The sequence below is a fragment of the Harmonia axyridis genome, chromosome 4 (assembly GCF_914767665.1).
Source record: "Harmonia axyridis chromosome 4, icHarAxyr1.1, whole genome shotgun sequence".
NCBI classification, from domain to species: Eukaryota; Metazoa; Arthropoda; class Insecta; order Coleoptera; family Coccinellidae; genus Harmonia; species Harmonia axyridis.
This window is the reverse complement of record NC_059504.1, coordinates 30746368-30763946: the sequence shown is the minus strand read 5'-3', so window position 1 is coordinate 30763946 and position 17579 is coordinate 30746368. Positions and strand designations below refer to the sequence as shown.

At 36.4% G+C, this 17579-nt stretch overlaps 1 protein-coding gene across 3 annotated transcripts in view; it reads left to right on the top strand.

Annotated features, from left to right (window-relative positions):
* The window catches only part of LOC123678392 (neprilysin-2-like), a 146065-nt gene extending 133259 nt beyond the window's left edge, over positions 1–12806 (top strand). For all 3 annotated transcript variants that reach the window (XM_045615396.1, XM_045615399.1, XM_045615397.1), the window contains 4 exons: positions 10449–10513; positions 10563–10804; positions 12314–12470; positions 12525–12806. In XM_045615396.1, coding sequence (XP_045471352.1) covers positions 10449–10513; positions 10563–10804; positions 12314–12470; positions 12525–12712 — 652 coding nt within the window. In that variant the 3' untranslated portion in view covers positions 12713–12806. The remainder of the gene's footprint in view (positions 1–10448; positions 10514–10562; positions 10805–12313; positions 12471–12524) is intronic.
* The last annotated feature ends 4773 nt before the right edge of the window (positions 12807–17579 follow it).

Genomic DNA, 17579 nt, shown 5'->3' with positions numbered 1-17579 from the left:
CGTAACTGCCCCACATTACAGAATACCAAACTAGGTTGGATCGTTTCAGGCTCGATTAATTATGCAAGGCATTTAAATTCACCCGTCCTTTGTAATATAAATAATAACAATAATGAACAATATCAAAATTTTTGGAAACTTGAAAGTACAAGACAAGAAAAAACTCATCGAAATTTCAAAATCAGAAAATCTTCTCATATTCGATAATCATAATGATATTATAAACCCATTAGGATTAATTCGGAGTCCAAATTCCGATTAAATTTATTATAAGATTTGTACGGAATATCCGCTCTCTAAAGAGAACACTTATCGGTAATCATATGGCGGCAATTCAAAAAATCACATACTTTCACAATTGTCAATTCAGAAAATAATCTTTTGCAAAACTATATTACTTCAAGGCTCATTCCGTAAGGTCAATTTTCTATTGTTGGTATTGACTTTGCAGATCCCATTAGTATTAAAGCTGTTCAATTGAGATCTAGGAAATTGGTAAAGGCATATCATATATTTGTTTGTTTCATAACTGAGATTGTCCATATTGAACTTGTTGGAAATATGATTTCAACAAAAAATTGAAAATTTTGCAAACTATCTTTTGGTTTCGGTTTGTTGAAAACGCTCATCTCACTTTTGACGGTTTATATACAAGTTATTTGTCAGATTGAAGCTGTGCTCAACTCACGTCCTATTACCTCATTGTCTTCCGATCCTAATGACCTATCCCCCCTTACACCTGCACGTTTCCTTGTGGGTCACTCATTGATGACTGCACAACAAAGGGAATTTACAGAAATTCCCTATACACCTTTGAAGATATCCAAGACCACAGCAGATTGCACAACATCAATGGCGTTTGGGAAGAATCGCGGATCTTCATCCAGGAGTGGACAATAATCAGTCCCATACCAACGGAGGTTTAATATCGAGTAAGAATCAAGTCATTACCTGTCGCCTGACAATAGGAAGTTCATGAAAATCCTTTATTGAAAGTCGAACTTTTCAAGGTGGCCGCGATGTTAAGGCTTACAGAGGAAGAAGAAGAATCCTGTGATTCTATTCGAAGCTTTCTCCCACCATTATCCCACCACCAGAGAGGGCTTTCAGTTATTCACTATTCACCAGTTATAATTCAGTATTCAACCAGTAATAATTGTAGGATTTCACGTATGCCTACTTATGCGTTTCGTCCCTGGCACATACACCGGACTCATCAGTGTGACTTTGGTATATTTGTGTGTGCCGTGTCACAGACGCTTGGGGAATTTATTATTATCGGGAGCCGTCGGGACTCGAACCCGGCACCTTGTCGCATCTCGGTGAGTGAGTCTACAGTCTTAGCATTTAGGCCACCGAGTGCTGTGTTTATTGTTGCTATGTGGGCATTATGAGAAGCCGCCACATGACTCCCTCCCCAGTGACAGAGGAACGAAACTTATGCGTGTTACGAGGTCATCGGTGCAGCCGGGTGATTGCCGCCTAATCAGAGCTGCACCTCGCGGCATCGCGCGGACGGTGAATGCCGCCTATTCAGGTCCGCTATACCGCGGCAGACCAAGGAGCACGTATTGCACGTCATGGGAATGGGCGTCTAGAGTTTCGTTGGAAATTGCAGATATATGGGAGCTATGCATCAACCTTCTGCTTTCCGGGACACATCGTTAAGACGGCCATTACCATCACGTCGGGCTTGGGTGCTGTGACGACGGAAACAGGAAGCTCGGTGTGCCATCGGCTCTAGTGTCCGATGGACACCCCAGTAGCCGTAACGTTTGAGCGGGGCAGTGAGTCGCCTCTGCGCTACAACGCCGCAGGTTTCCGCCATCACGTCGGGGTCACCAATGTAGGATTTCACATATGCCTACTTATGCGTTTCGTCCCTGGCACACACACCGGACTCATCAGTGTGACTTTGGTATATTTGTGTGTGCCGTGTCACAGACGCTTGGGAAATTTATTATTATCGGGCGCCGCCGGGACTCGAACCCGGCACCTTGTCGCATCTCCGTGAGTAAGTCTACACACTTACCCACTAGGCCACCGAGTGCTGTGTTTATAGTTGCTACGTGGAGCTTTATGAGAAGCCGCCACAATTACATTATTAGTTTTACCGTTAATAGTAGAGGAAATTCCGAATACGCAGTTCTGTACACGTCTATTTAGGTTACCAGCCGGCAAAAAATTGGCAGATCCGAAATTCAATAAACCCGATAAAATAGACATTTTATTGGGCGCGAACATATTCTACGATTTATTAGGTAATCCTTCAAGAATCCACATTAGGATGGTTGGTGACGGGTTCAATATGTTTGAGTAGTCCACACAACAATATTTTCCCTTGTAATTTCTCGCACCATATAACAAACAGAATGTTGGATGAATCATTGACAAAATTCTGGTGAACCGAAGAAGTTCCCAGTAAGATAAGACACACACAAACTGAAGAATATTGTGAAAATTTCTTTGAAAATTCTACAGTTCGAACAATTGATGGTAGGTTTATGGTCAGATTGCCTTTTTCAAGGCAAATTTCTGAATTCAGCGATTCCTACTCAACCGCGATAAAACGCCTGCATTCTCTTGAACGTAGATTTAAACGAGATGAAGAACTAAAAACGGAGTATTCTGATTTCATGAAAGGGTATGAAACGTTTAATCATATGAAGGTAATCGAAAATTATGACAGTAGAACGGAACAAAATTCCTTCATATTACCACATCACGCGGTTATTAAAAAGGAAAGTACCACGAGACGTTGCCGAGTAGTGTTTGTCGGATCCGCGAAAACAAACACAGGTATTTCGCTCAATGATGTTTTGCTTACGAGCAAAACATCATTGAGCGAAATACCTGTGTTTGTTTTCGCGGATCCGACAAACACTACTCGGCAACGTCTCGTGGTACTTTCCCAAACATTCAAGATGATCTATTTGCCATTATAACGCGGTTCAGACTTCATAGATTTGTTCTGAGAGCCGATATAAAAATGATGTTCAGACAAATTTCAATGCATCCAGAAGACAGAAAATACCAACGTATAATTTGGCGATATGACGAATCTGAGACAGTAGGTCTCTTCGAATTAACCACAATAACATACGGAACAGCGTCTGCAAAATATCTGGCCACAAAGGTGCTACAGAAACTAGCCGCCGAATTCGCGGACAGGTATCCACGCACCTGCCAGATCATACTTAACTCCTTTTATATGGATGATTCTCTAGCTGGTGTGATACAATCGAGGAAGCCTTAACTGTTTATGAAGAAATCACGTTAATATTAAATAGCGCCAAACTTCCGCTGAGAAAATGGTGCTCCAATGAAGGTACAATTCTAGACTTCATACTGGGTGACAAAACGAATGCGGACAAACTAATTCAATTCCACAATGACAAGGAGTCGAAAACATTGGGAATTTCATGGAACCCAACAAGAGACTCTTTCGGATATTTGGTCGACCTAAGTTCCGAGAATCGACTAATGACGAAGCGATACATTCTAGCAACAATTTCCAGAATTTTTGACCCACTAGGTCTAGTCGGACCAGCTACGATACAGGCAAAATTGTTCATGCGACAATTATGGCAAAGACAAATCGCGTGGGATGAACCCTTACCTACAGACATGAACCAAGAATGGTCAGCCTTTCTTAAGAGGCTTACCTCAATAAACGATATCAATATCGAAAGGCAAGCGCGGTGCAACAACGCAATATCGGCAGAATTACACGGTTTCAGCGATGCGTCGGAAAAGGCATATGGCGCATGTATTTATTTAGTTTCCGAAAACGATAGGAGTGAAATCGCATCAAAATTGCTTGTTGCTAAATCGAAGGTAGTTCCCCAAGGCAAACACACTTTACCGAAGCTAGAGCTACTAGCGGCTACTCTACTGGCAGACCTTATGAAAGTCATTAAGAGTACTTTAGATATCGATATAAGATCCACGTTTCATTACTCCGATTCAACGATAGTACTCGCATGGTTAAGAATGGACCCAGGAAAACTAAAAACCTTCGTTGCCAATCGTGTTTCAAAAAAAAAAGAAATCTCACCCGCGGAGCAATGGAGACACGTCCGATCAAAGGAAAATCCTGCGGACGTAATCTCAAGAGGAATACAACCTCATGAACTAAAGGATCTAAAAATATGGTGGATCGGACCAGAGTTTCTAACTCAGCCACAAAACATTGAGTACAATTCGAATGACACGCGTGAACCAAACGAAATTCCCGAAATTAAAGTCGCGACAATTACCATGAAGATTATCGATTGTAGTATTTTCGATAGGTTTTCGACCCTCACGAAATTACAGCGTGTCATAGCGTACTGCTTTCGATTCAAGGAAATAACCTTACATAAGAAGAAGGAAAGATCCAATTTAACGATTAGTGAGTTAGAACACTCTCTGAGAGTCATAATAAAACTTGCGCAAGCTGCCGAATTTCAACAAGAAATTCACTTGCTCAAGTTAGCACGACCGGTGCATTCCAGCAGCAGACTAATCAGTCTCAACACTTTTTTAGACGACCATCATATATTCAGAGTCGGAGGTAGATTGAGTCATTCTGACATACCATTCTCACAAAGGCACCCGATAATCTTGCCAAAGGCACACCAGTTAACTAAATTAATTGTAAAATCTGAGCATATGAAGCATTTACATGCAGGTGTCCAAAACTTACTGGCGCTGATTAGATTAAATTATTGGCCAATCGATGGAAAGAATTTGGTAAAAAGAGTAGTAAGGGAATGTATTAAATGCTTCAGAGCTAATCCAAAAACCACAAGAATTTTAATGGGTGAATTACCTAGCGCTAGGGTCACACCCAGCAGACCATTCGCGCACTGCAGAGTTGATTTTGCAGGCCCAATAATAACTAAAGAAGAAACAATTCGCAGAACCAAATTTATGAAGGCATACATATGCTTCGCAACGCGTGCTATTCACATCGAACTCGTGAAATATTTATCCACCGAGAGTTTCCTCAACGCGTTGAATAGATTCATAGCAAGAAGAGGAAAACCATCAAAAATATATTCGGATAACGGCTCCAATTTCAAGGGAGCCCGTAATTATTTTGTAGAATTGCATGATTTGTTAAAGAAAAAAGTCCACAATAAAAAATTAATTAATTTCCTTACGCCACACTCGATTTAGTGGTCGTTTATACCTGCGAAATCCCCACATATGGGAGGTATTTGGGAGGCAGCCGTAAAATCGACAAAGTACCATTTAAAACGAATTTTAGGCATCGCTTCAATAACGTATGAGAAAATGTACACAATTTTGACGCAGATTGAGTCGTGCCTCAACTTGAGACAACTTTGCCCCCTGTTGTCCGACCCAGACGACTACCTACCTCTAACCCCAGCGCATTTTTTAATTGGCGACTCTTTAGCTGCTCCTCCACAGAGAGATGTCTGAGACATTAAATTAAATAAATTGTCTCGTTACCAACGTACTCAGCAGCTTACGCAGCATTTTTGGTCACGATGGTCTAAGGAATATTTGACACAGCTGCAACAGAGGCATAAGTAGAGGACACCAGATGCTACACCCAAGATAGGCGACTTAGTCGTTCTGACGGAGGACAACATTCCACCACTTCGCTGGCTCATGGGACACATAGTCGACATCCACCCAGGAGCTGATAAGGTGCCCCGTGTTGTGTCAGTAAGGCTATCCAGTGGTAGTGTGTTCAAACGTTCCACGAACAAGGTGTTTGAGCTCCCGATAGGCAAAGAGGACTAGTTGTATTCATGAAGTGTGAACTCTCGAAAACATTTGTACATATCTTGTAATCAACAATTATTATTGAGTGATTTCAATTGTCTATACTATATTAAACTCGTAAGCGCTCCTCCCACCGAAAATCGAACGATTTTGGACCGATTTTGCGGTCGAGTGTTCTCGGCTCTGGGAGAGATACGAGAAAAACTAAAAGTACGGGAAGAAAGAGAAAATGTCGAATTAACTCCCGCGGATATTCCCGTTTCCCGATTTTTCGGGATTACCCGGGAATGAACGGATAAAGTTTGTGAAATTTCCCGACGAATTTCCAGATTCACGTCGACGTGAACGACCAATAGGAAAATACTACGATGTCCTTGGGTAGCAACGGGCCTAGCAACGTCCGCGGCAATTGACGTTTCTAGAATATTTCTAATTGTCGATCGAACCAGAAATAATGATCAATTCAGTTAATTATATCGATTCAATTACAGAAATTCCATATTTGACTAAAATATCGATACTAAATATGCCCCGATGGATGCTTTTCGAATTTTAGAAGCTGCAATAAGTCAATACTTGGACAGAAGACGACAAATGTCAAAATTTATTCATGCCGTGATTTCTTTCCATAATTAGGTATGATATAAATACGAAACGTCAGATGATATTCGACTAGAAACATTGAAATTTGGACGAATTCAGAGGGAAAATTCAAGAAACGATGATTCAGATTCGATTCAGATCCGTTTTTCGAGGTATATTTGATGATATTTTCAAACAGAATCATTTTGTGGCAGTCGAATACATTGGTTTGCTGAAGCTTCTATAGGAGTCATTTTGGTTATTTGAAGCAAATAATGAACGGGAATGGTAGGAAACGTCCTTTTCTGATGGTATTTTTGCATTTTGTTGAGATTTTCATGGAAATTGGTGAAATCTTATAGCATTCCGTTTCATGTAAGTTGTCAAGGAGAGACTTGAATTTTTCATATAAGACTGATAAATCGGTAGGTACAGATATAAATATTCGATTTCCTTCATATCTAACGGTTTTTTAGACGAAAATCATGAAAATTATTCATATTTATAGAATCTCTGAAACCTGTGATTTTGATGATTCCCTATAAGTAGCACAAATGCACCAAATTACGCAATGCCATTGTGGCCGGGTGGTTAAGGATGCGGTCGAATGATATGAAGCCTCTATGGGCTGCAAGTTCAAATCTCGCTGCTGGTTGAAATTTTTTTCTTATTTTTTCGCCACTTATTAATTTTTATATTATTTGGCAGTGAATACTTTGGAATAGTGAAATGGATCAAATGAAGTCAATGATGATTTTAAAATAATAGGGATTCCCCCATTCCCATTTCATACAGGGGGTACAATTTTCAAGCGTCAATTATACATTTCTGGAAAATCGAGACCTTATAAATCTGAAAATTGGAATTAGAGCTTCAGGTTAGTTTTCTTTTGCATAATTTGCGAAGATATACGTGCGATGAATATTTTTTATACAGAGTGCACAATTTCCGAGTTCCAATTGGACGACTCTGAATAACTGAAACCTGTTGAAATCTGATTGTTGAGATCTTAGATCCAGGTTATTTTTTTTACATAATTCTTGAAGGTATACACTGAGTGGTTGACGATTTCATACAGGGTGTATTATTTTTGAGTGGCAATCAGACATTTATGCAAAATTATAACCTATTGAAACATCGGATTATCATCTTAAGGTTATTCTTCTTTTGCATAATTTGTGAGAAAATATATAATAATTGATTTAAAATTATATAGGGTGTATAAAATTGGGATACCAATTTGATATTTTTGGAAAAATAGGCGACCTGAAATCTATAAATTTGGATAACAGCTTTAGGTTAGTCTTCTTTCTTTTACATAATTCGCGAAAATAAGTATGAATGAAGTTAATACAGTGTGTACAATTTAGAATGTCCCAATTAGACATTCCTGAAGAATTCATTCCGCATGGAATTCGAAAATTGGTTTCATAGCATTTGCTTTTTCTGCCATCTTGAAGGTATTCGATTAACGAGTCGGGCATGTCCATTGGTGTTTTTGGTTCCTTTTTTGTGTTTCAACAATAACTTCATATACAGGATGTTTCATGTCGACTTGATCAAAATTATTCCTCAAATTACATACAGACTGTGCGTTGCTAACGCGTATTTATGGAATTACTGAAACCTTTGAGTCTCGCTGTATATTAGTCCGATATCGATAATACAGGAGGTATGCAGTATTTGAATGAATTTTATATAGGGTGTACATCTAGATCTGTGGCCAATGCAGATCTATGGACAATGTGGATCTATGGACAGAGAGGATCTATGGGCTATGTAGATCTACCTACAAGGTGTATCTACGGGCAAAGCGGATCTGTGGGCAACATTGATCTACCTACAAGGTAGATCTATGAGCAACATTGATCTACCTACCTATTGATCTATGGGCTACATTGATCTACCTACAAGGTAGATCTACGGCGCGTACTAGTATATATTAAGTTAATGTAATGTTTCTCTGAATTTAATATTTCAAAGCGATTCTTTCAAGGTGGGCGGCCTATGTACAGTCAAACGACGGTGTATCTATACATATATAAATATAACATAAATAACATAATATAACATAATATAACATAACATAATATAACATAATATAACATAAATAACATAACATAAATATAACACAGTATAAATTCTAATTCATACTGTGATCAAACATGATTATTGGATGTGGCGCCACTGTGCTCAACGTGGCAACGTGGCAAACCCCCTTGTCTCAACAATTACACCCTTATTACGAGGCAGAGAGAGAGTCCTTCCTTCTCTCTGGTCCCAACCGTCAAGTAATCAACACGTTCTCGTTAAGTAACCACGCGCCGCACCACCATAGTTGTTAACCTCGTAACCAAGCAAAATATACACGTAAACCCGATACAGTCTATTTCTCGTTCCCGAAAGGGTGGTCCTTCATGCACGCATTATTCAAAGACAACAACCAATATTCACTTCTAGTGACTTGTTGATAGTGCAGTTCCAGACCGAGAAAAATTTATTTTGTATGTTGTGAAGAACAATGTACATACAACAAGTTACCCTCCTACTAGTCCCACTATATAGGGTGATTCCAGAGGAGTCAGATTCTAGGAGAAGTTTACACTAGTCAAGGCAGTTGCGAAACAATGTTTGGTTTATCGTTGTAGGCCTTTATTCAGAGGCTACAGGGTGATTTGTCCGATTCGACCGATTTTTCTTTTATTCATAACTTTGGTATGGCTTGATCAATATTGATGAAATTTTCAGAGTAAAATCCTACGGAATCACCCTGTATACTCTATCAGACAAGCTTATTGCAATACTGCCACACGTCGTAGCAATATTTGCTGTACCATTTAATATCGGGTGAATTTCAAATTACAATAAACTCGAACCTTCGCATTCCCGAATGAAGCGTTAAAATGTTTTGCATGACGATAGTATTGAAATGTTCTCATTGAGACCTCACAAGTATCCAGCATCTCCTGAAATTTTCAGGATTTCAGAAGAAGATGAGGTTTCTGTATTGCATATAAGTAAATATATACTTCCATTTTTTTTTCGTATTTCAATTATTTCAGGTAATTCAGAGTGAGAGGTTGTTATTTATATATTATATAAATATTATATTATAGTTGAATATACAGGGTGTTTCCTAAACATGCGGCAAAAATTCAGGGGGTTGTTCCTTGGACTATTTTAAGCATGTTTTGTCCTTGGATGATTTTTGAAAAACCTCTTTTTTTCGAAGATACAGAGCGAACAACATTTTTCATATTTTTAAAATTAATAATAGTTTAAATAAATCCAGATCGCTGGATTGGAAGAGGTGGACCTCATTTATGGCCTGCTCGTTCCCCGGACTTAAACCCCTTAGATTATTTCCTATGGGGCCATCTAAAATCATTAGTTTATACCACTCCAGTAGAAAATGTGGAAGACTTGCGAAATCGGATCATTGCTGGGTGTAACTTAATAAGAAATGATCCTGGTGTTTTTGAAAGGGTTCGGCAGTCAATGAGGAGATGATTGGATGCTTGTATGCTGGCTAGAGGTGGTCATTTTCAACAGTTTTTGTAGGTTGAGTTGAATTTTCATGTAATTTTTCATAATAAAATGTTATTTTCTGAAATTTTGTTTCCCCTATATCTTCGAAACAAATAGGTTTTTCAAAAATCATCAAAGGACAAAATATTCTTAGAATAGTCCAAGGAACAACCCCCTGAATTTTTGCCGCATGTTTAGGAAACACCCTGTATATTGAATAAAATTCAGTACATTCCTAACGACTTTTTTTAGGATTTTAATATTTTTTCAATTTGACTCAAAATGGACATTGTTCTCAAATAATCTATTTTTATTTTATATTAATTTATTCGATTACTCAGATCATAAATATTACGATACAATTTAATTACAAATACAATTATTACACAAATATTTTCATTTTAAAATCTGATGTATACACTTAGTAGTAGAAAACTTGAAATGGAGTGTGGCCGTATCCCTTCCAATTTCAAAATCAGGTTTTTTTTTTCAAATATCAGCTTATACTTCCAATTGTCGAGACACAGCCTATCCTTATCCAGATTCTCCATACAGTAAGCATTGAAGTGATGTCTAACCTTTCGAATAATTAATTTCAGGTGTAGAACTTATGTAGATCCTACAAAAGAAGAACCAATATCTTTTCATGTAACCAACATCGTATGTAAGTATTTTTGTATCGAAATTTACAGAACTCCCAACCATTTCCGTAGGTGTTCCATTTGGTTTTTACAAATATATAAGAGATGATATTCCACCATATTTGATTCATTCCAAAGTGGGATTTGCTTTGGCCAAAGTAATTGGACGTGCATTCGATAGCATCGGTATAGATTATGGAGTTGATTTGGCTAATTATACAAGAGATTCCTACCAGATGTTTGTTGACAGAACTAATGTTATATTAAATCTCATGAACCCTATGAAATTTGGTGACAAATTGCTGTTCTTCGATGTATGTGTGATTTTTTCCATATACGACTCCTCAATGAAATAATGTTAAAAGTCGATTCATATTATCCTACACGTATCGTTTCAGAAACCAAGCAACCTCAATGTCGTATCCGACACGTATCGTTTCAGACAACAAGTGAATCATTTACGACAAATATCATTCCATACGTTTCATATGAAATAATTAAATTGTCCGTCACCAATCGTGTCATTCGCCATCCGTTCCGTTCAGTATTCCTCGAGAGAATATTTTGTCTGATGTCGTATGGGCGGAGTCTGTATGAACGTGTCGGAATACGATAACCATGATACTTTGCATCGTCTTCAACCAGTTCTTTGTGCGAGGTCCAATATTCACCTTCATCTTTTCTGTTTTCGAATATTGGGTTTACACTAAATCTTCTTACTGACTTTTCTTTTGTTTCATTATCATCTAGTCATAATGCAATAGAACATAGTTTTTTGCGAGAAAGTTTTAACATTTTTTCGCAGCTCAATTTATCCACTGCCTGAACCAAACTGAAACGCTCCTTGAATGAGCTCTTCGTTTCGATAATCGATTCGCTTGGTGTCTGAAACGATACGTGTCGGATAATATGAATCGACATTAACGATGCATTTATTTTAGACGTCCAGCTTTCTTCTGAAAGACTAATGCGTGAAATATATTTTGAAGTTTAGACCAATCTCATAAAGGCTAATTCATAAACTACCGTAGGTAAAGGAAACTTTCGGATGAAATAGTTATTTGTGATATGAGTGTTAATAGTGAGGTTTTATTTTGTGAGTGGAAAGTTTGTGAAATGAACTGCGCGAATTGAACAACTTCACGAACAAAATAGAATCACTTTCAAACAAATATGATACAACCTTTTTCAAATAACTTGCCTATTTTGATTATATGATAAAGATTATATAATAAGACGAATTTGGAATTACATCAACTCCAAAATGCATTTCAATATTCAAATAATTGTTGTGGATGTCAAATGTTGCCAACGCTATGGTTAATAACAGATGTTTGCAATATTTTGATACGGTTTCTCCCTGTCCTGTACAATTATCATTAGATATGAAAAATTTAGTGATACATATATATTTAAGGATTTGATTTTAATTTTGTTATGAGTGAAAACACTCAAGAAGTTCAAAATCTCAATAGGGGAAGAAAGGTTGGATTGGATGCATTGGAGTTCATGAGTAAATGCTAAGTCATATTTCAAGAAATAATTGGTTTGAAAATAATAATGAACAAATTGTTTGTTTTTTCATGATTTTCATCGATTTATACGAATAAAAGCTTAAAATATATTATATCCTGCAAAATTCTAGCTGAATTGTAGAAGTAGAAATAATTGGTTTGAAAATAATAATGAACAAATTGTTTGTTTTTTCATGATTTTCATCGATTAATACGAATAAAAGCTTAAAATATATTATATCCTGCAAAATTCTAGCTGAATTGTAGAAGTATTCTACAATGCGCATTTATGAAATTATATTTTTTCAGTTGAATGAAGGCTTATCAGAAAGTGACAGGATAGCAGATAACACTGCCATGAAACTCATGGAACATGATTTCCCTAGTTTTGAAGAACAAGCTATGTTGCCGTTGATTCCTCAGAACTTCAATAGACAAAAATTATTCTTTCTGCATCTAGTGCAAGGTTGGATGACGTTATCATTCTTGTACCCTTATTTTTGAAACTAATATTTTTCAGGTTGGTGTCGACGAATAAGTGTGATGGATTTCACGGTTCAAGCTCATGAAAGTCACGTATTACCTCCGAAGTTGAGAGTCGCAAATATCTTGGGCAATTCGTTAGAGTTTTCGAAAACTTTCGGCTGTAAACCTGGTTCTGAAATGACAAGGTTCAATGAAAGCCTTCAGTTTCCGTACTTATCATGATGTTATGACTTTTGTTTTGACCATGTAATCTGATTAAACAAATTGTAATCACTATTATCTAATATTATATTAGTTGATAAACGTTAATAACGTAGTTGTGTTTTGTTGAAATTCGAATTATCCTTTCGTTCATAGAAATCAGATCATCAGAAGAAAATATTATCAAGGCTTCCTGAAATAATTTTATGAAAGATGAAAATTCAAACAAAGAATGAAATTTCAATAACTGCAATAAAAATATTTGCATTGAAATGAAACTCAAATTGTTGAGTAGAATTGTGTTCTTGACTTCTAATTCTTATATAATTTTCAGAAGTAGATACTGGTAGGTAGACTCACAGGAAATTTGCGTACTTTCAGACCCTCGTTCAGACCCAACAGATTCACCTGTCACACTCTCCAATAAGTATTGTTTTTATTTGAGAATAGAGTCAATAGATTTTATCCGCAACATATCTAAGATGATAGACATAGGTACAAAGATTTAGTTTAAAACCAACTCTCACCAACGATTGTTCACATGAACCACACTCAAGCAACTCAGTTTGAAGACATCAACCTTATTCGAGGACATGTTCCAAATGAATGATTTGTGTTCTGTTGTGATATAAATAAATGGTCGATATTCCGAATTTTCTTGTACCTTCACTCCGTGAAATATAGAGGCGATTTATTTACCCCTATTTCAGCCTTTAGACGTAAGAGAGAAAACTCCTCTCGCCGTCGACTTTCTCACTCCACTCTAAAAAGAACATTCGCTCAATCCCAGATATTTGAAATATCAGAAGGGTAGAACTCGGTCATGTCCGGTCCTTGTGGTCCCCCTGGTTCTCGTCGAACTTCCGGTTCTCTTTCACGCTGTCCCGCCGATCCTTGGACCTATATGTCATTTCCTAGGAATTTCTTCACCGTCCATGAAGTACCTAAAAGAACAGCTTTTTGCATTATATTACATATATAGGTACTCAATAAGTTTTGGTTTTTGGATATTTCTCTTGAGATTTTTGGGTACTATTACCGTTATTGAGATGACAATTGGAATAGTTCTCGTTGATGTCATTTCCCACTGCCGCTTTATCTGAAATTCGAGGTCACTAAATTTTGAAACTTCCTTTTAACGCAGATTGTATTGCTAGGTCTATGAGGATAGCTGTATTTTGATTTTTATCGACAAGTAGTATATCTGCTCTGTTGCGAGGGACTCTTTTATCTGTCAAAACTCTACGATCTCAGTATACAGTTTATAGCGTTCATTTTCCAGGATAGTCTCCAGTTGGCACTTTTTCAGAATGAATTAGTTCTAATATGGTCAGAGCTGTGACGAGCACTGAAAAAAAGTGCTTGAGCACTAAGCACTAAGCACTCGAAAAAAAACGGCTTCGAGCACCAAGCACCGATTTTCACTAAAGACTCGCGATTACTAAGCACTTTGTAAAAGTAATTCGAGATATCGAGCACTAAGCACTTCAGTAGGAACTGTTGAAAGTGAAGTTTTTCAATCGGAAAATATATGATATTGTTCCTATAAACTGATGTAAGATTATGGCCGCGTAAGAGAAGAATTTTATAGAAGCGAAATGATTCAAAATAGTAAATTTTTTTTAAATAAAAAAAATGAGGTTATTATTTTTCGAAGTTGATAATATAAACAGGATTATCAAAATAAAAAAGAATGATCAAAATGAAAATGAAAGAGAACAAGTTCAAATACTTCAAATATGATTTTGAATTTTTAACAATTCAATTTTTCTTTGTAGAAAAATGTTCGACTATATTTGAAGGGAAGTAAAAATTGAATTGCCACAATAATGAATGATACTAGTTAACCAACAGATAAATTGAATATAAATAGCAGGAACCTGCATGGAAGTGTCAAATGTGATGAGTTATTATTCCATACATGAAAACTTATGACTATATATTTTTGAGCCAGCATTCAGACTAATTATTTCGTCATAATATCTGCAATGTTCGACCGAGGGTTCGATTCACTGATGATGAATCTGTCTTGAAATTCGATTCTGTTCGTCCGGACAAAAAAATGATATTTATCGGAGAGATATTCAAACTTGAAATTTTCAGGATATCTTCGAATATCGAATGTTGCTGTGCAGTTTGTTAAAATCCGACCGGGAATCCCGTAGATATAACCGTTCGAATTTTTTTTTTAGAAGATTTCGAAATTTTTAATTCAATCTCAATAAAATGTTGCCTTTAGATGAATAACAATTTCAAGAGTCGTAATGAATATTATGTGGATAGGTCAACCAAAAACATAAAATTTCAAACAGAATATCTTGAAAAAATTATCCAATATTTCCTTGATCACAAAACCGACGAGTTTGGCTTAACCATAACTAGGCTTCGGATGAATATGAATTTACATAACTGCATATTACAATGTATATTTGAGTTAGAGCTCATATTTTAATCATTTTCTGTTTTAAATATCTACTACATATTTCCAAGATGAAATTGGTTTTTAAACAAGAACAAATCCAATAGAACCGTTCTTTTGGCAATCTCAAAGAACTTTTATGACTTTTTATGACCTACCCAACCCGCAAAGAATGCAGTATTCGAAGAAAATATTTATTCCAAATAATGACATTAACAACATCTGGTAAGAAAGATAGTTAACCCCGTTTCTGTCGTTGTTTTTTAAGTGCCTACTGGAATACTTCTTTAGGCAAGTATCAGAGCAATGAGAATTTGAATGAAAATATGAATTCCGCCATGGAAGAATCCTAATGGAACTTTTTTGCGTATCAATTTCTTGACCCTTATACGTGTTTTCATTATTTTAATTTTCACTCTCGTTTACCTAACCCATGTAAATAATACTATTTTTGTTTATTCGACTAGTGGCCAACGCGATACTAACTAATGAATTTTTGAGATTTTATTCCTTATGACCCTTATATCTGCTTTTGTATGTATTTTGTTCAAACAAGAACTTCATTTATTTCAACTTTAGTATAAAACGAAGAGCTAACTGTCACATAAGTGGATACATAAGATTTTTTGTCCGATCAGAAAAGATTTACCGATTTGTGTTTCTTTTTCAGAAATTCCTCATTTTCATAAAAGTTCTTTTCCCAAATAACTTCAAATATAACCAAAATCTTGTAATCACTGACAATGATGTACAACATACCCAATGAAATATAACCAAATACAAAATTATTTCAACATCAGTGTTCGAGGCACTAGATCCAAGAAACGTTTCGAAATTGAATTTGAAAGACTTATAAAAAAATAAGTTTCGCGGAAATTTTTTGAAGATCTTTTATTTAATGATATTCATGATATATAAGGTTGGAGTTCAGGAGTACGATTTCAAGTAACAAAAATTATTATAATAATTATATTTAATTACATTCGTAACTTTCAGAATTAGAATAAATCAATTCAATTCAAGATTATCAAATTTTTGGATGTTTTTTTTATTTCCTTTCAACAATTGAACATAATATGCTTTCATTTTGTTTTGGTTGAAGAGCAAGTCCTTCAATATAAATTATGTCAGCTCATTCTGTTAAAGTTTACACAAACCAGTTACTACACCGGTACGGTGAGACTGAGTTTTTGCTGAGGATTTTATCTGTTCTCTTGTATCATACGTTGAAATGTATGATGCCCCGTTACATTTCCTCTACAAATACTGAGATTCATCGACACATATGCTTATATAGTAGTTATAAGTTTGATAAGGGGTGTATCACTCCTCATTATTTCATTTAGTCGACGTTTCGATCCCGATGGGAGCCTTCGTCAGGACTCTACAATAGCAATAGAAAACAGTCAAAACATGATACATCACAAAAAAATGTAAAAATAATACATACCGAAATACAGAGTTGTTAAGATCTTATTTGAACACAAATCAATAGGTCTCAAAAAAGCAATGAACAAGAACATCAACAATTCCAGCGAAAAAGGATCTCATAATTCGTTAACAAAGGAGTAGAAATCAATTCAAATCATAACAATAAGGTGAACAGAATAATCAACGAAATGAGAGGTTGTCAAAAATGCTGTCAACCAGACTTGCCACAGAATACACGCACATGACAGATGAAACATAGAATAGCATTAAATCACATTGGTCGCAGCAATTCCTTTCAACCGAACTCAGAACAAATGCGATTGTTAAAAGAAGCTATGAACCGAAATCCAATCCCCTCCCACTGAACTGGTCTAGGACACAGGAATCATTTTCACGTTATCCCTACGATTGCAGAACTTGTGGAAATTCTCTATCCATGTGATTCATCCAATTCCCACCCACTGAACTGGCAGAATGAATAAAATGAGAATAGATGGAGCTAATATTGTTTACATGCCTTCTGTAATTCATCGAAGAGGTTTGGCGTTTGATATGATACATCTCTAAGAAACATCCTTTTCTTCCACTAACTTCAAATTCTAGGATTTTGGTGGAATCATAATTCATTTGATGATCTTTGTCCCAGGTATGGTCTGCTAGGGCACAAATCTTACTTGGATTCTTGATGTCACTCTTGTGATAAGCAATCCTTCTCTTCAAAAGCTGAGACGTCTGACCAATATACACCTCACTCCTCACTACATATTGAACAAGGAATACAATATACCACACCACTCATATTATCAACAGTCATCCTATCTTTTACTGGACTGTATAATCTGTCAATTTCAAAATAAGATCTCTGAATCGACAAAATTCTTGTGGTCTTCAGGAGGTTAATTAATGCATTAGTCATACCATTTATTAGGGGAATAGATGAGTAAAAACTTCTACCCGTGTTCACAGTATCCACGGTGGTGGATGCCACGGGCGTAGCCAGATTTCAGTTTCGGGGCGGGGGGGGGGGGGGTTAAGACA